This window comes from Microcebus murinus, chromosome 7 (genome assembly GCF_040939455.1).
Source record: "Microcebus murinus isolate Inina chromosome 7, M.murinus_Inina_mat1.0, whole genome shotgun sequence".
NCBI classification, from domain to species: domain Eukaryota; kingdom Metazoa; phylum Chordata; class Mammalia; order Primates; family Cheirogaleidae; genus Microcebus; species Microcebus murinus.
The window spans coordinates 62570489-62592819 of record NC_134110.1 but is presented as its reverse complement, the minus strand read 5'-3'; the positions used below and the strand labels follow the sequence as shown (position 1 = coordinate 62592819).

The following is a 22331-nucleotide window of genomic DNA, read 5'->3' as shown; positions in this document are numbered from 1 at the left end:
CACTGAGACTTTTAGGATAAACTATGAGAAATGGAGATCCAAGATATTGCTTCAGATTTTCTTGTTCCTAAAGTATTTTGAGTCTTGACTAATTATTATATGTGCACTAGTGATCTAATAGAGGTTTATGACTCTTACAAAATAAAACAAGACAGACAACTGTAATAATTACATATTTGCCAGCTCCATTTTGAGGTATCATATTTGTATTGAATAAATATTGTAGGCTGTCCCTTTATGTTGCCTTGGGAAATGGATCTTTTTGATTTCAGAATAGAGAAGTTATGTTTGCTAGAATAAAGTCAATAATGTAACTCAAATAGATTCACAGCTGAAATTCACCAATATCATTGATAGTTAGTACACATTTCTTTTTCTGAATTATTATAATTTAAACTCTAATGATAAGAAGGAATTTTCTTTTAAAAATTATTATGAGCAAAGTTATTTGTAACAATATACTAATTCTCTTGATTAGACCACTTTGGATCATGCCAAGTTGACCCATGCTTTTGAGTTTTGCTGGCACTGACTCTAGGTGTTAGATTAAAGTTCCTAATTTTCATCTGTACAAGTTTTGAAATTAGTAAGATCAGGAATGGTCTATGGCTTTCCTAACATTTAGGAATAGCATTCCTATTTCTCACCTTCTGCAGAAGGGCCACCCTGATCTCACAGTTAAAGGGCTCAGTATAAATGCTATACATTTTTGTTGGAGGGCCTGTGGAGAGTGGAAAGTAAACCTGAAAAACTTGTGAGCTTGCCCTATATAAGAGCCATGGGCACATTCAAGACCTTTAGCTTTTTGACAAACATGCAGGTGGGTAAAAAATAATGAAATGGAGCGGGAAAAACTATTCTGTCACCTATATGACAAAGTCATTAAACTAATCTTTTTAATAATTTTTCAAATTGATATGCAATAAAATTAACTGTTTTGATATACAGTTATATGAATTTTGACACATGTATAGGTTCTTATAACCACTACCACAGTCAAAATCATCTTAGTCCACCTCATGTTGCTACAGAGGAATTCCTGAGGCTGAGTAATTTATAAGCAAAAAAGGTTTATTGGCTCACAATTCCAGATGGCTAGAAAGTTAAAGATTGGGCATTTGCATCTGTTGAGGGCCTTAGGTTGCTTCTACTCCTGGCAGAAGGTTAAGGGAAGCTGGTGTGTGCACAGATCATATGGTGAGAGAGGAAATGAGAAGGGCCAGTTGCCAAGCTCTTTTTACCAGTTAGAGAACTAACTGTTCTCCTGGGAACTAATAGAGAATTCACCCCTGAGGGAGGGGCATTAATCTATTCATGTGGGATCTGCCCCCATGACCCAGACACCTCCCTACTAGGCCCCACCGTGCAACACTGCCACACTGGGGATTAAATTTCGATGTGAGATTTGATGGAGACAAACAAACCATATCTAAACCACAGCAAGGATGTAGAACAGTTTCATAATCCCAGAAACTCCTTCCTGCTACTCCTTTATAGCCACACCTTCCCCCAAACCCTGACCCCTAATAACCATTGTCCTCCATCATGTTAGGGGATTTTTGTTTGTTTGTTTTGCCTTTTTGAGAATGTCATACAAATAGAGTCATATAGCAAATAACTATTTGAGAGAGCGTTTTTTCACTCACATACTGCCTTTAAGATTTATCCAAGTTGTTGCATGTATCAGTAGTCCTTTACTTTTATTGCTGAGTAGTATTCCATTATGTGGATATGCCACAGTTTAACAATTCATCCATTGAAGGACAACTAGCAGTTTCCAATTTTGGTAATCGTGAATAGAACTCCTTTAAACATTTGTATGTAAGTTGTGTAAACTTAAGTTTTCACTCCTCTAAAGTAAAATAACTAGGTATGGGATTGCTGAATCATGTAAGTCATATAAGAAATTGCTAAACTGTTTTCCAGAGTGGCTATATCTTTTGGCACTCTCAACAGTGAGATATGAGAGTCCTGTTAGCTCTGTATCCTCTTCAGCACTTTGTATTGTTAGTATTTTTTATTTTAACCATGCTAATAGGTATCTCACTTTCATTTGAATTTTCACTTCTCTAATTACTAATGATATTGAACATCTTTGTACAGTCTATGCTTATACTGTTCATATATCCTTACTGATTAAGTATCTGTGTAAGTCTTTTGCCAATTTTAAAATTAGGTTCTTCTTTTTTTTTCTTTTTTTTTTCATTTCGGCATATTATGGGGGTACAGATTTTAAGGTTTCAAAAATGCCCATTCCCCCCTCCCCCCACAAGTCTGAGTCTCCAGCATTACCATCCCCCACATGGTGCACATCTCACTCATTATATATGTATATACCCGCCCCCCTCCCACCTGCCCAATACCCTATTACTGTAGTACCTATGTGAGCACTTAGGTGCTGTTCAGTTAATACCAATTTGCTGGTGAGTATATGTGGTACTTGTTTTTCCATTCTTGGGATACTTCACTTAGTAGTATGGGTTCCAGCTCTAACCAGGAAAATACAAGATGTGCTATATCACCATTGTTTCTTAGAGCTGAATAGTACTCCATGGTATACTTATACCACATTTTATTAATCCATTCTTGGATTGATGGGCACTTGGGCTGTTTCCACAGCCTTGCAATTATGAATTGTGCTGCTATAAACATTCGAGTGCAGGTGTCTTTTTTGTAGAGTGTCATTGGATCTTTTGGGTAGATGCCCAGTAATGGGATTGCTGGATCAAATGGTAGATTCACTTGTATCGCTTTAAGGTATCTCCATATTGCTTTCCACAGAGGTTGAACTAGTTTGCAGTCCCACCAGCAGTGTAGGAGTGTTCCTCTCTCTCCGCATCTACGCCAGCATTTATTGTTTGGAGACTTTTTGATAAAGGCCATTCTCACTGGAGTTAAATGATATCTCATTGTGGTTTTGATTTGCATTTCCCTGATGATTAGAGATGTTGAGCATTTTTTCATATGTTTGTTGGCCATTCTTCTGTCTTCTTTAGAAAAGTTTCTGTTCAAGTCCTTTGCCCACTTTTTAATAGGGTTATTTGAGTTTTTCTTCCTGATTTTCGTGAGTTCTAAGTATATTCTAGTTATCAGTCCCTTATGGGATGCATAGGATGCAAAAATTTTCTCCCATTCTGTAAGTTGTCTGTTTACTTTCATGACTATTTCTTTGGCTGTGCAGAAGCTTTGTAGTTTGATCATGTCCCATTTATTTATTTTTGTTGCTGCTGTGATTGCCTTTGGGGACTTCTTCATAAACTCTTTGCCTGGCCTTTCCCTAGCATATGTTTTTGTCTGCTTTGTCAAAGATTAGATGGCTATATGAGGATGGTTTTATATCAGGATTCTCACATCTGTTCCACTGGTCAATATTCCTATTTTTGTGCCAATACCAGATTGTTTTAATTACTACAGCTTTGTAGTATAGTTTGATATCTGGCATATTAATGCCTCCCATTTTGTTTTTGTTGCCTAGAATTGCTCTTGATATTCGGGGTCTTCTTTGGTTCCATACGAAGCGTAAAATTATTTTTTCTACATCTGTGAAGAATGCTGATGGGATTTTAATAGGTATTGCATTGAATATGTAGATCAGTTTCAGTAGTATAAATATTTTGATGATGTTGAGTCTGCAGATCCATGAGCATGGTATGGATTTTCATCTGTTTACATCCTCTTCTATTTCCTTCCTCAGTGTTTCATAGTTCTCCTTGTAGAGGTCTTTTACCTCCTTGGTTAAGTATATCCCTAGGTACTTTAATTTCTTTGTTGCCATTGTGAAGGGAATTGAGTCTTTGATTTGGTTCTCAATTAGATTGTTCTTGGCATATATGAATGCCTCTAATTTCTGTGTATTGATTTTGTATCTGAGACTTTACTAAATTCATTGATCAGTTCCAGGAGTTTCTTGGTTGAATCTTTGGGGTTTTCTAGATACAATATCATATCATCAGCAAACAGTGAAAGTTTGATCTCTTCTGCCCCTATTTGGATACCTTTAATTCCATTTTCCTGTCTGATTGCTGTAGCCAAGACTTCCAGCATTATGTTGAACAGAAGTGGAGATAGTGGGCAGCCTTGTCTGGTTCCAGTTCTAAGTGGGAATGATTTCAATTTTTCCCCATTCAGTATGATGGTGGCTATGGGTCTGTTAAATATGGCTTGTATCATTTTCAGGTATGTCCCTTCTATGCCTATTTTCTTAAGTGTTCGTATCATGAAAGGGTGTTGAATTTTGTCAAAAGCTTTTTCTGCATCTATTGAGAGAATCATGTGGTCTTTGTTTTTGCTTCTGTTTATGTGGTGAATTGCATTTATAGATTTACGTGTGTTGAAACATCCCTGCATCCCTGGGATGAAGCCCACTTGGTCATGATGGATTATTTTTTTGATAAGCGTCTGGATTCGGTTAGCTAAGATTTTGTTGAAAATTTTTGCATCTATATTCATTAGGGATATTGGTCTGTAGTTTTCTTTTTTTGTTGCATCCTTTCCTGGTTTTGGTATCAGAGTAATATTCGCTTCATAAAAGGTGTCCGGGAGGTTTCTGTTCTTCTCGATGTTGTGGAATAGTTTCTGCAAGATAGGTACTAGTTCTTCTTTGTAAGTATGGTAAAATTCGGGTGTGAAACCATCTGGACCGGGACTTTTCTTTTTAGGGAGATTTTTAATTGCTGTTTCTATTTCAGCTGTTGAGATTGGTCTGTTCAGGGAATCTATTTCTTCCTGGTTGAGCCTAGGGAGGCTGTGTGTTTCTAGAAATTTGTCCATTTCCTCCACATTTTCCAGTTTGTGTGCATAAAGATTTTTGTAGTATCCATAAATTATATCTTGTATTTCCTTGGGATCAGTTGTGATATCTCCTTTTTTGTTCCTGATGGAGCTTATTAGAGATTTCTCTTTTCTGCTTTTTGTTAGCTTAGCCAATGGTGTGTCAGTTTTGCTTATTTCTTCAAAGAACCAACTTTTTGTTTTATTAATCTCCTGAATAGCTTCCCTGTTTTCATTTTCGTTTAGTTCTGATTTCATCTTGTTGATTTCACTTCTTCTGCTGGGTTTGGGGTTGGTCTGTTCTTCTTTTTCCAGCTCTTTGAGTCGTTTCGTTAGATTGTCTATTTGTGATCTTTTTGTCTTTTAGTTATAGGCATTTATGGAGATAAACTTTCCTCTCAGAACTGCTCTAGCTGTGTCCCAGAGGATTTGATAACTTGTCTCTCCATTGTCATTTTCTTCATAGAATTTTTTTATTTCCATCTTGATTTCTTCATTTATGAAGTAATCATTTAGTAGGAGGTTGTTTAATTTCCACGTTTTTGTGTAGAAATGTGAGTTTCTGTTAGGGTTGATTTCTACTTTTATTCCACTGTGATCTGAGAAGGTACATGGTATGATTTCTATTTTTTTTAATTTCTTGAGATTCACTTTGTGTCCTAGGATATGGTCAATCTTAGAGAATGTCCCGTGAGCTGATGAGAAGAATGTATATTCAGTGGATTTTGGGTAGAATGTCCTGTAGATGTCAGTCAGACCCAGTTGTTCCAGGGTTTTGTTTAAGTCCATTATTTCTTTATTAATTTTCTGTTTGGATGATCTGTCTTGTGCCGTCAGTGGGGTGTTGAAATCTCCGGCGATTATGGTGTTGCTATTAATCCATTTTGCTTAGATCCAGTAAGGTTTGCTTTATGAAACTGGGTGCACCTAAGTTGGGTGCATATATATATTTAAAATTGTTATCTCTTCTTGTTGAAGTGTGTCCTTCACCATTATATAATGACTCTCTTTGTCTTTCACTACTTTTGTTGGTTTAAAAACTAAATCGTCTGAAATTAGAACTGCCACGCCAGCCTTCTTTTGGCTTCCACTTGCCTGGAATACTGATCTCCACCCTTTTACTTTTAGTCTGTATGCATCCTTGCAGGTTAGATGTGTTTCCTGAAGACAGCATATACTTGGCTTGTATTTTCTTATCCATTCAGCCAGCCTATGTCTCTTGAGTGGAGAGTTTAAGCCATTCACATTTATTGAGAGAACTGATAGGTAACGTAGATTACTGTTCATTCTGTTGAGTTGGATGTTGTTGCTTTGATTTCTCTCTTGAGCCATTGTATTATCTGGCCTTTAATCTTTGGGTTTTGATTGTTTTTATATTCGTGAGTTTTTATTACGGTGTTCTGTGCATAACACTATTTTGAGTACTTCTTGTAGGGCTGGTCTTGTCTTGGTGAATTCTCTGAGACTTTGCTTGTCTGAGAATGTCTTTATTTCTCCTTCATATATGAAGCTTAGTTTTGAAGGGAATAAGATTCTCGGGTGGTCATTGTTTTGTTTCAGAAGAGTGAGAATGGGGCCCCAGTCTCTCCTTGCTTGTAAAGTCTCATTAGAGAACTCTGGTGTTATTTGAATTGGCTTTCCCTTGTATGTCACTTGCTTCTTTCATCTTACAGCTCTTAGAAGGGCCTCTTTAGTTGATATTTTGGTCAGTCTGATGACTGCATGTCGTGACGTCTTCCTGTTAGCATTGAATCTCCCAGGGGTCCTCTGAGCTTCTTGAACTTGTATATCGAGATTTTGAGCAAGGCCTGGGAAATTTTCCTCTATTATATCTTCAAATAGCTTGTCCAACCCTTGAGTGTTGTCTTCTTCCCCTTCTGGTTACCCTATGACCCTCACATTAGCTTTCTTCACATAATCCCACATCTCTTGTAGGCTTTGCTCTTTTCTCTTGTTTCTCTGCTCTATCTCTGTGACAGTTTTATTTAGTTGGAGGATGTTATCTTCAATCTCTGAGATTCTTTCTTCTGTTTGATCTACCCTGTTCTTGAGACTTTCCACTGTATTTTGTAGTTCCCTGAATTGATTCTTCATTTCCAGGAGTTCGGTTAAAGTTTTCTTCATTGTGTCTATTTCTTTAGTGAACTTTTGTTCTAGGTCCTGGAGGCTTTTTGTGCTTTCTTTGTGTTGGTTATTGAGTTGTTGTTGCAGCTGGGTGAGTGTTCTTATGATCCACATATGAAATTCCTCTTCTGTCATTTTGGTTGCCTGATTTGAATTGGTTTCCATTTCTAGGGGGCTGGTGCTCCTCTTTGGGGGTGTGTTTTTCTTTTGATTCTTCATATTTCCTGAGTTCCTTCACTGATTTCTTCCCATGTCAATCAGTTGTTGTTTCTTTCCTTTAGGTTTTTGTTTGGGTATTCACACTCCTTGTTTAGTTTGTGAGCCCTTAGGTGGTGTCTGTGTGTGAGATTCGACCACTCCCTATATAATGAGTCAGTGGGTGCCATGAAAAGGCTGTGCAGGATGCCGTCCCTGTCAGTGGGTGGTGCTTGCTTGGAGGAACAGGCTATGCTGCTGTTTTTGTGTGCTGTTATCAGCTCTTGTTCTGGGCGGAGCTGGGTTAGGTAAGCCTGCCCTCAGGCACCACCAATGCCCTTAGCAGAGGTCAAAGTTCTGTTTTCTGCTTCCAGGGAAAGCTGTCAGGGCGGGGCTGGAATGGTCCCACTCAGCCAGAAAGTCTGAGTGTGGGGGTAGGGCTGTCTGAGACCTGCAGTCTGGAGCGGGCCTCGCTTCTTTCCACCCTTCCCAATTCCGCAGCTACTCCTGGGCCTTTGCCAGCAGGCCAGACCACACGCCACCAGGCCTCCCGGGATTGTTATGCTGGCAGGGAGGTTCCCTGCGCAGAAACGCCACCTGGGCTGGGCATATGGCCTCCTTTTGGGAGGAGGGTTGCTCTCTAGGACGCTGATCTGCCCCTGAAGGCACACACACCTCAGTAGGCTGTTCACCTATAACCCTTCTGTGCCCCGGACAATGCTAGACCTCGGTGCATGGGATCTGGTCTGCAGGTCAGACCTCTGGGTCCCAGAGTTCAAACTGTATCCCCACCAGGGAGAGGAGTTCCAGTCCCAATTCACCCACAGGGAGCCCAAGCTGGGTATATGTCTCTCAGCCTCTGAGTCTGCACCGTTCTCCTGGGAATACCATGCCAGCAGCACCTGGGAGGGCTGGCGGGTAGGGAGCTCACAGTCTGAGTTCCCCTGAGTCAGCTGTAGGGTCCCAAAAGGGAAGGTCCCGTTCCCTGGAGGTGCCTCCGGCTGGTGGCTGTATTGTCTCTCTAGGCAGCTGCAGGTAGGGTCGGCGTAGGGGAGAAGGAGGCAATATGGCGCCTGCCACGCGGCTCGGGTCTGTGCACACGGAGGTGCCCTGAGGGATTTGGGAGTCTGGTGCCGCGTCCACTACAGGCTCACCGCTAGCTGGTGGCGGCCGTCTCTTGGCTGGTGTCCGCAGGTCTCTCCACCCGCTGGGGAGCCCACCAGCAGTCCCAAATGCAGGGGAGGGGAAAGGGGACTTATCCACCTACCCTACCCACTGGTCTCCGGGCTGCTCCGGTGGTCTCAGCTTCTAGTTCTCCTCCTCAGCCTCCTCCCATGGAGTCTCCCGGGGTCTCAGGTACCCCTCCTTCCGGCCCTCGTCCGCTGTATGCTCATCTTCTTGCTTCTTTTTTCTAATTTCTGCTAGAATATGTCTTTTCTGCAGAGTCACTCTGTCTGGCGGTGTTTCTCGTCCGCCATCTTGGTCCACCCTTCTAAAATTAGGTTCTTATTGCTTAGCTTTAAGACTCCTTTTTTTTATACAAGCCTTTTATCAGATAGGTGATTTACAAATATTTTTTTTGCAATGCTTAGCTTATTTTTTCATTCTCTTAACACTTCCTTTTGCAGGACAAAAGTTTTTAATTTTGATGAAGTCCAAATTATAAATTTTTAAAAATGAATCATGCTTTTTGAGTGTCATGTATAAGAACTCTGCCTATCTCCAGAACTTGAAGATTTTTCTCCTATTTTCTTCTAAAAAAAAAGTTTTATAATTATATGCTTTATATTTAAATCCATGATCCATTTTGAGTTAATTTTTGTATAAGATACAAAGTTGAGTTCAAGGTACTTTTTTTTTTTAACATACATATGTCCCACATCATTCATAGACTACCTTTCTCCACTCAATTGTCTTTGCACCTGTTTCAAAAATCATTTGACAGTATTTATTTGGACTCTCTATTTCTATACTTTCTGTTCTCTTCCACAGATATTTATATTCCTTCTCCAAGATTATACTGTCTTGATCAGGGTAGCTTATAGCAAGTCTTGAAATCATGTGGTTTGAGTCCTCCAATGTTGTTCTTCTTTCTCAAAAATGTTTTGACTATTCTAGTTCTTTGCTTTACTGTGTAAATTTTAGAATCAGCTTCTCTATATCTAAAATAAATACTTCTGAGATTTTTATTAGAATTATGTTAAATCTATAGATCAATTTGGGGAAAATTGATTTCTTTGCTATATTGAGTCTTCCAGCTGTTGAATATGGTAAGTGTATGGTATGTCTATCCATTTGGTTAAGTCTTTTAAAATTTATTATCAGCATTTTGTAGTTTCCGGCATATAGATCCTATATATATTTGCTTAGATTTAGACCTAAATATTTCTTTTATTGGAGCTATAAATGCTATTTTTTGTTTTGAGGTTTTTGTTCCAACTGTACATTATTCACTTCTAGAAATTCAGTTGATTTTGTGTAGTGATCTTGTATTCTAAAACTGTGGCAAACTCATTAATTCTAAGAGCTTCTCTATAGATTCCTGTTGGGCTTTATACATGGACAGTTATGTCATCTGCATATAGGCATTGTTTTATTTATTTTTTTCTTTTTAATTTGTATGCTTTTTACTTCTTTTTCTTGCCTTATTTTACTGGCTTTGATTTCCAGTGCTATGTTGTGTATGAGTAGTGAGAATAGACATCTTGCCTTGTCTCCTTGATTAGGATAAAAGCACTCAATCCTTCACAACTATGATGTTACCTATAGGTTTTTCATATATGGCCTTTATCAAGATAAGGAAGTTCCCTTCTATTGACTGTTTGCTAAGAGTTTTTATCATGAATGGATATTGAATTTTTCAAATTTTTTTCTGCATCAACTAATGTTGTCTTTTTTGTTATTGTTGTAAACTGTTAATATCATTAAATTGATTGATCCACCTTTGTAATCCTAGGACAATCCCTGTTTTGTTGCAGTACATTATTAGTTTTATGTGCTGATGAACTTGATTTGCTGGGTTTTTTTTTATTTTTTGAGGATTTTTATGTCTGTGCTTGAGGAATGTTGGTATGTATTTCTTTTATACTATCTTGGTCTGGCTTTGGTACCAGTATGCTGGCCTAGTCAAATGAGAAGTATTCTCTCCTATTTTCTGGCACACAAGAGAATGAAGAAAAGAAAGAAGGAAAAAAACAAGGAATTTCCATAGTCCCTCTGAGCATTAGGAGTTCTCTTCACACTCTTGAAGCCAGAAATAGGGTGCTTTTCCTTGTATTCCCTCTATCTGTGCATGATACCTACTTCTGGGTTTGGGGCTATACTTAGTCCTGGTTAGGGGTTAAGGGAGGAAAAATAAGAAACTCACCACCATTTTGGTGGTATTTTAAATTCTAGTCTTATTCCCCAGTCTACCTGTGACCATATACTTTTCAGGATTCTCTCCAGATTTTATAGATGCATTCAGTGGAAGAGACAGGGTTCTAGCTTTTCTAGAACCCTGAAATAATTTTTTAAAGGGACCATAGGCAACTAACAAAGTGAGGAATATATTAGATGTTTTAAAGACATTAGATATTTTTGCTTTGAGGGAAAAGAGAAAAGAAACCGAGACAAATACTCCAAGCAGACTTCATTTTGCTTGCAATAGAAACTGGAAATGTTATGTTGGTAAATGTGCCCATGGAATTTGTGTTAGTTTTCTATTGATGCATAACAAATTCAACAAATTTAGTGGCTTACAGCAACACAAATTTATTACTTCACAATCATATATAGCTCATAAGTCCAGGTGGGTTCAGCTAGTTCTCTGCTCAGGGTCTCACAAGGCTAAAACCAAGGTATCAGTTTGGCTGGGCTTTAGTCTGGAGGCTCCTGGAAAGAATCTACTTCCAGACTAATTTCATTTGTTTCCATAATCTAGCTCCTTGTGGTTGTAGGATTGAGGTCCCCGATTCCTTGTTAGCTGTTATCCAGGAATTGCCCTCAGCTCTAGAGGGCACCCATTCCTTCTCATAGTAACTCCTCCCCCACTGTCATCAAAGCAGCAATGACATATAATAGAGCCCCTCTCATGAGTAAAATCTCTCTGACTTCTTTTGCCTCCTTCGTTTGCCTTTTAAAGGACTCATAAAATGAGATCAGGCACACTAGATAATCTCTTTATCTTAAATTAAACTGATCTGAGACTGTAATCACAACCATAAAATCCTTTCACAGTACAGCAGTACCTAGATTAGTGTTTGATTCAGTAATTAGGAGGCAGAAATCTTGGTGAGAAGGGTCATCTTAGAATTCTACTTACCTTACCATAGAGTTAGATTTGAATGATCTAGAGTGCTCCGTCATGATACTATCAAACATGTACCTTCTGCAGAGTTTGAGGCCCACGGCTAAGTATTAAGATGAAAATGTGCACTCAAGGATCTTCTTGGTCAGTGGAACATGTAATCACACATACAGATACTTGTGCAGGGTTCTACAGAACCCTCAGGAGGGCCACTTGGCCTAGTCTTGTGCATCAACTTCTTGGAGAAAATGCTGAACAGTATCTTGAAGATTAGAAGTTAGGCAAAGAAAGGATAAATTAAAGGGAGCAATGTAGGCAAAGACCTAATGTTATGACATAGCATGGGTTGGGGTTTGGGGAATGTGGGTTCTATAAACTCTGATATTTCTGAAACTTTAAAAGTGTAAAGGAGGCACTAGCTATAGATAAGGAAAGGCAAGATTTTCTTTCCATTCTAAGGAGTTTTGTCTTTTATTTTGTAGGTAAGGAGGAACTAGTAAAGGGTTTTAAGCAGGAGTGAGCCAATCAGGATAATATTTAAAACAAATCATTTGGAATTACTCTGTGGAGACTGCATTAAAGGGAATTGGTCTAGACAGAGGAACAATTTAGGAGGCTTTATAATAACTGAGCACTATCAAAGACATGGCAGAGGAAAATAGGGTGTGGCTGGAATGTTGAAGAGAAGAAGATTAGATTCAAGCAATGCTTGGGAATTAAATTGACAGAACTTAATCAGTTTTTGGATTGGGACCAGAGAAAGAGAGAGTAAAATAAAGAACCAAAAGGTCAGATTTCTGACTTGAGCCACTGGCAGCCATTAAGTGAGAGGAGATAATGGATTATTTTGGTTGAATTGATTTGATGAGCCTGTGGGACTTCAGTAGAAAGGGGTAACAGACTTTTGTATTCATTCATTTTTTTCTTCATTATGTCATTAAACATTCATTTAGTACTTCCTGTAGACCAAAGAGTAGTTTAGGTAATTAGAATATTAAGATGTAGGACAGTCCAGGAGCTCACAGTTCACTGAACTGTGAGAGATACCTAAGCCGATAACTACAAAAATAATATAAATAGGTGCCCAGTGATGGTAAAATGCATGGGATATTCTGAAAGCACTGATGACCTCACTCAGCAACAGAGATCAAGAAGGATTTCCTACAAGAAGTGACTCAAGGGCTCAGTCTCAAAAGACAATTTAGAGCAGGGAGCAGTGATGCATGCCTATAGTCCCAACTACTTGGGAGACTAAGGCAGGAGGATCACTTGAGTTCAGGACTAGTCTGACCGTCTCTCTCTCTCTCTTTCTCTCTCTCTCTCTCTCTCTCTCTCTCTCTCTCTCCCTCTCTCTCCCTCTCTCTCCCTCTCTCCCTCTCTCCCTCTCTCCCTCTCTCCCTCTCTCCCTCTCCCTCTCCCTCTCCCTCTCTTCCCCTCTCCCCCTCTCTCTCTCCCTCCCCCCCCCTCCTTCATTTTTGAAAAAAGGCAAGTAGCCAGAGTGGGACCACAGTGGTACCTGAGAGATAAGGGTAGTAGTCAGAAACTGTTGTATATACATTGCCATGGATGTTTTGCCAGTCAGGGAAATGAGATCCCTTAGGTTCAGCAGTTGGTTTTGGTGGATATTTGGACACCTTCCTGAGTAGGTTACTAAATTGTTATTATGGCTACAGAATGAGCATTTTTGACCTTTAGTTTCAAGTTTTCATGTTATGAACCCAGGAGAAAGCAGACAGCTTGAGGCCCTAACATCTGAGTCTGCTTTCTGCTTTAGCTTTGTTTTGTTTTTCTGTTGTTGGTATCATCTGTCAAGATTGTTCTTTTTTTTCCATTGCGGTGAAAGGTAGGTATTATTTTCTTTGAGGCCACAGAATGTGGAAGACCACATAAAGGGATATATAGGCAGAGTAGGTAAATATTTTAACCACCAGCCTCTTTCAGTACCCCAAATTCTACAAGTCAAATATAATGCCTTTCAACAAATGATGCTGATATAACTGGATAACCATATGTAAAAGAATGAAGTTGGACTCCTACCTCATACAGTACACGATATACAAAAATTAATTCCAGAAGGATCATAGACCTAAATGTAAGAGGTGAAATTACAAAACTCTTAAAGGAAAACATAGGTGTGAATCTTTGTGACCTGGGATTAAACAATGGTTTCTTGATATACCAAAAGAACAAACAAAATAATAGAGATATTTGGAGGTATTGGGCTTCACAGAAATTAAACTTTTGGCTGAAAAAAAAAGAGTGAAGACAATACACGGAATGGGAGAAAATATTTGGACATCATATATTTGATAGGGACTTATATCTAGAATATAAAAAGGACTCCTAAAATTCAATAATAAGATAAATAATCCAGTTTAAAAATGAGCAAAGAGTTTAAATGGACATTTCTCTAAGAATATATACAAACAGCCAATAAGTACATTAAAAAAATCCCCAACATTATTAGTCATTAGGGAAATATAAATCAAAATCATGATGGGATACAACTTCATACGCACTAGGGTGGCCACGATCAAATATGACCTAGCAATCCCACTTTCCTAAGTAGATTTTTAAGAAAATTGAAAATATGTTCAAAAAAAATTTGCACACAAATGTTTATAGCAGCATTATTCATAATAGCCAAAAAATGGAAACAGCCCAAATGACCATTAACTGATAACGAATAAGTAAAATGTAGAACATCCATATGTTGGATTATTTTTCAGCCGCAAAAAAGAATGAAGTACTGATATATGTTTTAACATGAATGGACCTTAAAAACATTATGCTATGTATGAAGGAAACAAGACACAAAAGACCACATATCTTATGATTCCAGGTATATGAAATGTCCTGAATAGGCAAATCAGTGGAGACGGAAAGTAGATTTGTGGTTGCCTGCAGCTAGAGGTGGGCAGGAGTGAGGAGTAACTGCTGAGTGATAGGGGATTGTGTGCATGTGGTGATGATAATGTTCTGGAATTAGACAGTGGTGATGGTTGCACGACCTTGTATGTATACTAAAAACCATTGAATTGTATACTTTTAATATGTACATTTTGTATGTGAGTTATATATAAATAAGATGTTTTAAAAAATAATTCCTTTAAGTTAGGGTATTTTTTCCTATTCAAAAAATATGGGGAGCAGGGAATGTTTGTATTTTGTATAAGGGTGACTCAGGTGTCTGACCCTTTCCAATAGGCAACTAGCTGGAAACAAGACTGTCAGAGTTTTCCTAGGCCTGATAAGGAAACACAATGACCGGGCACAGAGGAAGACACACTTAAAAGGGATAGTTCCCTGAGGGAGCCTGGGTATCCAGGAAGAAACCCAAAGGTGCTGACATCTGAAGAAGGTGAAAGGGGCCCTTTTTAAGAAGAAAGATATAGAATATTTCATATGCTTCATAAAATAATATAATATTCTTAATAACTGCTATTCCTAGCTTAATTTGGGATCATGTCTTCTGTTACTTTCTCAGGCTCCAATGAAACAAACACTTGTAAGGGTTAGTTAAGCTCAAACACTTATTGAACACATACATATGTGAGACATACCATGCTGGGCTCTGGGTCCTAAAGATGTATGACATGCTCTGCCTTCATGATGCTTATAGTCTTATGTCTTATTGACAATAGAAATAGGTGATATAAGGTAAAATAAGGTAAAAACAAATAATAAAACTAGTTTTCATGTTAAGTGCATACGAGACAAATAAGGACAACATATAAAATGGATGATAGATTTTAAGAAATCTCAGTCTGTGTTACATTGGGTAATGTGTTTGAACCTCTATCAATGCAGAATGTAGGGAAAGGTGCAGGGACTCTTCTGGTTTGCAACAAGTCACAAAGGGGAAACAAACATTTTCTACATAAACATGATTAAAGAATGGTAGAGGAGGCTACTTCAGTCAGTCAGTTGGATAAATATTTTTTAATGTCAGTATTTGTGTCAAACATGGTTCTGGGTAGTAAAGGAAGTCCCTTATCCTTGGAAGAAAGAAGGCCAGTTTTCAAATAATTAACAAACTGGAAAGCCTGCTTGGTTTTGCCTTTAAGTGTAAGGACAGAAGTGGAAATGGACGGCCTTGATATCCATGTGGGGTGGGGCTCTTACTATATCACGAACAGTCATATTGACTGGCCAGGAATGTAGGCATATAAGTAGTCCAGGGAGAGTGTTCCTTCATGTAATGTCACAGAAAGTAAGTGATGATTAAAAGAAATATAATGTTCTGGCATCCTAATGAGTTCATACTATAAGTCTTAGGACACTTAAATAGGAGTTTGATGGGGAAGTAAAGACTTACATTCAATATGAGAACTTTAATAATTTTCTTATCTTTTTCACTTCTATAGCGGATATCAATTTGGATATATCAAAGCCTTTAAAAGCAAACCTGAGTTTTACCAAACTGGATCAGATAAACCATTTTTTAAAGAAGATAAAAAGTGCACATGACTTGGCACATAGCAGAGAGACTTCAGCCCTGTCAGAAACCACGTTGAGTAAGGATGAGCTTCTGGTCTCCAAATGTTATCGTGGAAAGTTGTCTAAACCTAAAGTTCATGGTGAAGGAGTACAAAAGATTTCAGTTCAAGAAAACATGTGGAGAGCTATTTCCTGCTTTCAGAAAATTTCCGTCCATACTACTCAGATTGTAATCTCCATGGAAACTGTCCCCCATCCTAGTAAACCATGCCTGTTAGCATCTCTATCAAACCTCAATGGAAGCCTCACTGTGAAAGCAGTGCAAAAAGTACCTGGTAAGTCACAGAAAAGGGGAGGGGGAGAGAGAACAATGAATATAATTTGTTGATATCTGAAAATGCATCATTTTAAATATTTAGATTATGCAGAAGTTAAAAGTTTTTTTTAAATTTATTTTTAGTGTATTATGGGGGTACAAGTGTTAAGGTTACATATATTGCCCATGCCCCCCTCCCCCCTCGAGTAAGAGCTTCAAGTGTGTCCATCCCCCAAATGTTGCACATGTTACTCGTTGTGGTTGTATATACCCATCCCTTCCTCCCCCCTCCCACCCTCCCGACACCCGATTAAAGAAGTTAAAAGTTTCAAAGGCCATTAGAGATGGGGACATTTCTGGCTTGTGACCTTATTTTAGTGATAATTTTAGAATAAATTATTTGAACCTCGGCACTTTAATGTCTAAACTGAACTGCTTCTATCCACTTCTTGAGGCTTATTCCGATAGGTGTCTATACAATTGTTAATTCCTGAATTTTTTTTTTTTTACCTAAAATAGCTATGGTGGAACAATAGTGGTTCAACTTTTGTGAACCATTAGAATAGTGATTTTCAAGGTGTGATATCCAGGCCAGGCACAGTGGCTCACACCTGTAATCCTAGCACTTTGGGACATTGAGGTGGGAGGATCACTTGAGGCCAGGAGTTCGAGACCAGCCTGAGCAACATAGTGAGATCTATGTTTAAAAATTACCTGGGCGACAGGATTGCGTGAGCCCAAGAGTTTGAGGTTGCAGTAAGCTATGATGATGCCACTGTACTTCCTGGGCAACAGAGAGAGACCCTGTCTTCAAAAATACAAACAAACAAAAAACAGGAGATCTCAGAACCAAGAGCATCAGCATCACCTTGGAACTTGTTAGAAATGCAAATTCTCAGACCCACCTCTGACCTACTGAATCAGAAATTCTGGGCATGTAGCCCAGCAATCTATACTTCAATAAGCCCTACAGGTGATTCTCATGCACTGCATTAAGTCACTGGTAACAATTTATTTAAAAAGGAAAAATTGCTGCCGTGGCAGATATGCTACACAAAGTGTAATAGGACCCAACATTCAACTTTGCAAGAATGCCATTGAGGTGTTTTATCAGGCAGCCACACCTGGCAAGGAAAGGCTGTGCTTCTGTGCCTAGCTTAGCAAAGAGAGGCAGGGACCCTGCAAACTGAATGTCACTGATGGGTGGAAAGGTGAGAAATTAACTAGCAGTGACATCTCCATTTTCCTTTTCTGTTACCATGACTAAGTTGTTATGTGCTTTTTCACACTGAATCAAAAACAGTGGGCAGAAGGAATGTGAGGAGGGAAGAGAAAAGGCAAGACACAGGTGGGAAATAGCAGTTTTCAATCACAGAAACTGCTACTGTAAAAGTTCAGGGCACAATGCCAGAAATTTTTCTCTAAAAATGGCAAAAGGGAACCATCTTTTTTTCCATTTTAATTTGCAGGGGAAAAAAGAGGGTTAGGGCAGCATTCCCCAGTGGGAATCCAGGGCCGGAGGGAAGGAAGGTGAATGGTTTCAGGATGATTCAAGTGCATTATATTTATTGTGCACTTTATTTCTATTATTATCATTACATTGTAATATATACTGAAATAATTATACAACTGAACATAATGCAGAATCAGTGAGAGGCCTGAGCTTGTTTTCCCACAACTAGACAGTCCCATCTGGGGGTGATGGGAGACAGTTACTGTAGTTGACAGGACGTGGAGCTCAGGTGGTGATGCAAGCAATGGGAAGCGGCTGTAAATACAGATGAAGCTTCCCTCCACTCACTTCCTGCTATGCGGCCCAGTTCCTAACCAGGACTTGGTGACTGCAGGGTTAGGGGATAAAGAGTAAATCCTTAAACCCTGTGTAACTTAGTTGCTTACCAAAAAGTAATTAAGTGGCAGCTGTAGACTAACTATAACTTAGTTCCATCTAGCCAGTTTGGGCACAGTAGTTTAAGAGATAAAGAAAAAGTTTTATACTTGAGAAGTATGAATTTTGGGCCAAAACAGAGATGATTTATTTCTTTCTCACTAGAAATATTTGTGACCTAGCCAGCTAAAAGCTCTGTATTTTTTTATATTGTCTTCAAAGTTAGAAATGAAAAATGTAAGGTTCATGGGACATGAAAGACTATGAAACACTGGAGGCTAAAATGTCTGATTTATCCACAAATAAATTGCAATCCAGACAACACTGGTCCTGTTCCCACGCCTTTCCAATTGTACCTTAATCATAGCAGGGAAAGGATAGGACTCAAACAGAGTAAAAGAGTTTAAACATACTATACTCAACTCTAGGTCCTTTTCTTTTTTCATCCTCATTGCTTTATTTATTCATTTGTTACTCGTATTTTATCTACTTTTAGTGGTGTCTGTTCTTGGAGAATATCTTTAAAGTATAATTAAAATCCTTCTCTCACTGAGCTATACAAGTTAATAGATTCATTCTGTTTTTATAACTTGTTTTTTCTCCTTTATGCTAGAAAAACTACATTCCTTTACTCCTTTTACAATTAAGTTCTTAAATCTACTTAGACAAAGAAATAGAAATTATGGCTTTGACTAAGACATACTTTATACAACTCTAATGTGTAGTGTCTAACAAATGTTCTAAAATAGTGTCAAATCAAATCAACATTAGTTAGCCATTTAATAGGAACAATTTTATTATGAGACCATAACAAACACCAAAACATTTTTCTACATTTCTGTTTTATATAACAGCATGCTCAAACAGGTTTGTCTGGGGGGGTTTTTTTGGTGTTTTTTTTACCTTTCTTTTTTTTATTATTTCAAAATATTAAGGGATATAAATTTTTTCAAACAATTTAAGATAACATGGTCAAAAAGAAGAATATCTGTAACTGAGTAAAACAGGGTTGTGTTAAGTTCTAGTTATTGCTATAGACTGATTTCTAGGAAAATTGCAATTGAGAGATTACTACATATTTTTTCAGAAAATTAATTTTTATTATATTTAAAAAATAAAACATAACAAGCCTTGAACAGAAATTTCATTATATAGTTGAATATGTTAAAAATCAATGCTTTGTATTTTGGATGAAATATATACAAACATCTATTCGAAGTATAGTTTTGATATATGGTAAAAAAAAAAGTATCTACCACCAAAACACACAGATGTGCACACACACATGTGCACAAAACCTCCTACCAGTAGTCATATTTCGTTTTGTATTTTTCAAGTGACATCGTTCTACATTCAATCAAAAATTTTTATGCTGTAGTATGTCTTCAGGCTCAGTGGGGTTAATGTCAGATTTTTATAGTTTGAATCTAATACAGAAATACTTAACTGTGTCTTTGATTTTACAGTTTATATAACTATTGTGACCATCTGCAGCAGCTGTACTTTTCAAGTTATTTGCTGAACCAAATTGAGCACAGTGACAAAAGTAGTCATCTCAGATGTGCTATTAAACAGAGAAAGAAAAAGGAGCATTGCCTTCATACAGTATAGCCATCTGCTATACAGATGTTATTGTATAGAATGACTTAAGATAAAATAATTGTAGAAAATTTTCATTAAAACCTCAACAATTTGCACTTGTTTATGCGAATCTGCATAACTCCCCAATGAGACAACACACTTGGGGTTTCTTTGGTTCTCACTCACTTTCTCTTTGATCCTTTTTGATGTGCTGACTTTAATAAACACAGTCAAAAACACTGTGCAAAAACATCATGGAAAAAACTACAAAGGAACAATTATAGCAGCAGAAACTACTCTAATCCCTAACTTACGCAAGCTATTTTTAGTGAAATATTTTTTTTAACACTCTTTATGTGACAATGTTACATAAACAGGGTAAAATGGTCCTTTCCAGATGAATTTTAATTTAGGAGCTGAAATAGATTTGTAATCCTACAGGAATCTTATGTGCTAAGTAATATTTAGAGAAACACCACTGGGAATGTGTTGTAAGCATGTTTCCTCATTTGTCAAAAGTATAAAAAATATTTGAGTTCACCTAATATATTTTTATCATCTAAACTGTCATAAACTTACGAAACTTGTATTTAAAAAGGGAATAATAAAAGTGAAAGAGGAAACTTAATTTTCTCCTCAAAGCATTATTAATACATTTAAATAATCTGAAATGCTTTTATATTCATTTACTCATTATCAAAACTAAGTATTTATAAATTATTCACTAAAGTGGTTAAAAAGAATCCTATTTTCATCATTTGTAACAAAATGAAATGGTTAAATATTTTCTACTTTACAAAATAAGTCTACTACTTCTTCTTAGCCTCCTGTATTATTCTGTGACCCTAAACTATGAGAATTTCAAGGGATTTGATTTTTTTTAAAATTTCACTCTGCAGATGCTGGTATAGAAGTGACTTATAATAACCTAACGCGTATTTCTGTTAGAATACTTATGTTTTCCTATGTGTCTTTCGTAAAATGGTAAAAAGTTCAGATTTTAGTATTCAGATTTTGCATTTTTAAAGTCACTATATAATATTGGAGAAAATGGTATGATTATATTATCAATAACAAAATGAATTTCATTTTGAAAATACATCTTATATTTTGAAATATTTTAAAGCAAATAATACTTCTTTTACCTTCGAGTAAATCCATCCTATTCTATAGTATGCGCTTTTAAAAACAATTTCCTCCCCCACATACACACACAACACAATCTTTTTTGCCATTTGAAGTATGTTGTTTTGGAGAAACCATAAGTAAGTAGCTATAAATTCTGAACTAGCCATGTAGTACTTTCCACAGGCAGGGTGGGGAGTGAGCTGAGACTTTAGCTTCCCTTGTCAGGGTAAATTATGGCTCTATTAGGGCGGCACGCCTTAGATTTCAGCAACGAAGACTACACAATTCAGAGCTATGAAATAGCTGTACTGGAGGCTGCCGCCTTCTTTTTCAAGGGCACTCAGATCGGCAACCTCCATGTATGTATATAAGGAAAAGGAAACTAGGATATAAGCAAGTTAGATAGCACAAACGGTTGGGGGAAATTCCTAAATGAGACTATCTTGGCTGACATTTTAGTCAGAATTGAGAAAAAGTTGGAAGGATCCCCTGTCCATAGAGACATATGGGGACTTTTTACCCATGCAGAAAGCAGAGAGTTGAACTCCTTCTAGTCAAAGAGTTATGGTTTAAATAACTTTCACTACCCTAGCCTCTGCCATCCAGATGTACTTATCTTTGTGAATAAACAAAAGCAGAGAGAAAGAAAGCATAGCCACATTAATTTTCACATATACAAAACACCTCTTCTCATGTTCCCCAAATTCAGGACCAATAAAATGTAAAGAATGTGAAGTTCCTTTGCATGTATTGAAAAATAAAAGCAGGTCATTAATTGATACAAAGAACTCCAGCTTATCATTCCATAGTTATCTGGATCTCCTGAGGAAAATCTCCTAAGGCACTGTCATAGCTTTTGGATGCTGCAGAGATATGTTAGCCTACGGGGAAATAAAACATTAAATTAGATATGACTACCTAAAATAATATGTTGCAATAACAAGCTGTTTACAACACCCCAAAGACTTCGGTTACTTTTAGAAAGAAATAGCATCTTTTACCAATGCCTGAACAATAGGAAATGAATTCTTTGACAGTTAAAGCCAGAGGACAAACTTAACTTTCACGCAGCCACTGAGGATTGAAGTGGAAGTACAGCTTGTAGACAGCCTTACAAATCACTAACAAACCTTAATGAATATTGGGTGTGGGCATCAGGGTCCTGTCATTTTTGACACTATGTTCCAAGTAGCTTAAACCCAACACTCAAGAAAAGGTGGAGACCTCATTGGGTCTGTAACATCTGGGATTTTATTTGTCATTTTGGCATATCCCGCAAGCGCAAAAGAAAGAGTAAAAGGGGATTATCTTGACAATGAAATGAGTTACTGAATCTTGTGATAATGAAAAGCAGAAGAATTCTAATTCCTTTCTATAGTCCCTAAGGTAGAGGTGCATTTATAGTTTTGCAGAAGTAAAATGTAGGAGGGCAGAACAGATGGCCTAGAGTCTGTGAAACATGAGACCCCCCTCATCCCAGGACTGAGTACCACTATTAATCCTGGTCAGATTCCCTCCTATTACTTTATAACAAGGTTCAAAGTTGCTACTGATGAACTGGCATGTACCTCTTTTTTTACCCTTAAATTACCAGTAGATTA

The 22331-nt window shown here is 37.6% G+C and overlaps 1 protein-coding gene across 4 annotated transcripts in view; it reads left to right on the top strand.

The window, feature by feature from the left end:
• VPS13B (vacuolar protein sorting 13 homolog B) overlaps positions 1–22331 on the top strand; it is a 761111-nt gene that overhangs the window by 576907 nt on the left and 161873 nt on the right. For all 4 annotated transcript variants that reach the window (XM_012762009.3, XM_012762013.2, XM_012762010.3 and 1 more), the window contains one exon: positions 15745–16152. In XM_012762009.3, coding sequence (XP_012617463.2) covers positions 15745–16152 — 408 coding nt within the window. The remainder of the gene's footprint in view (positions 1–15744; positions 16153–22331) is intronic.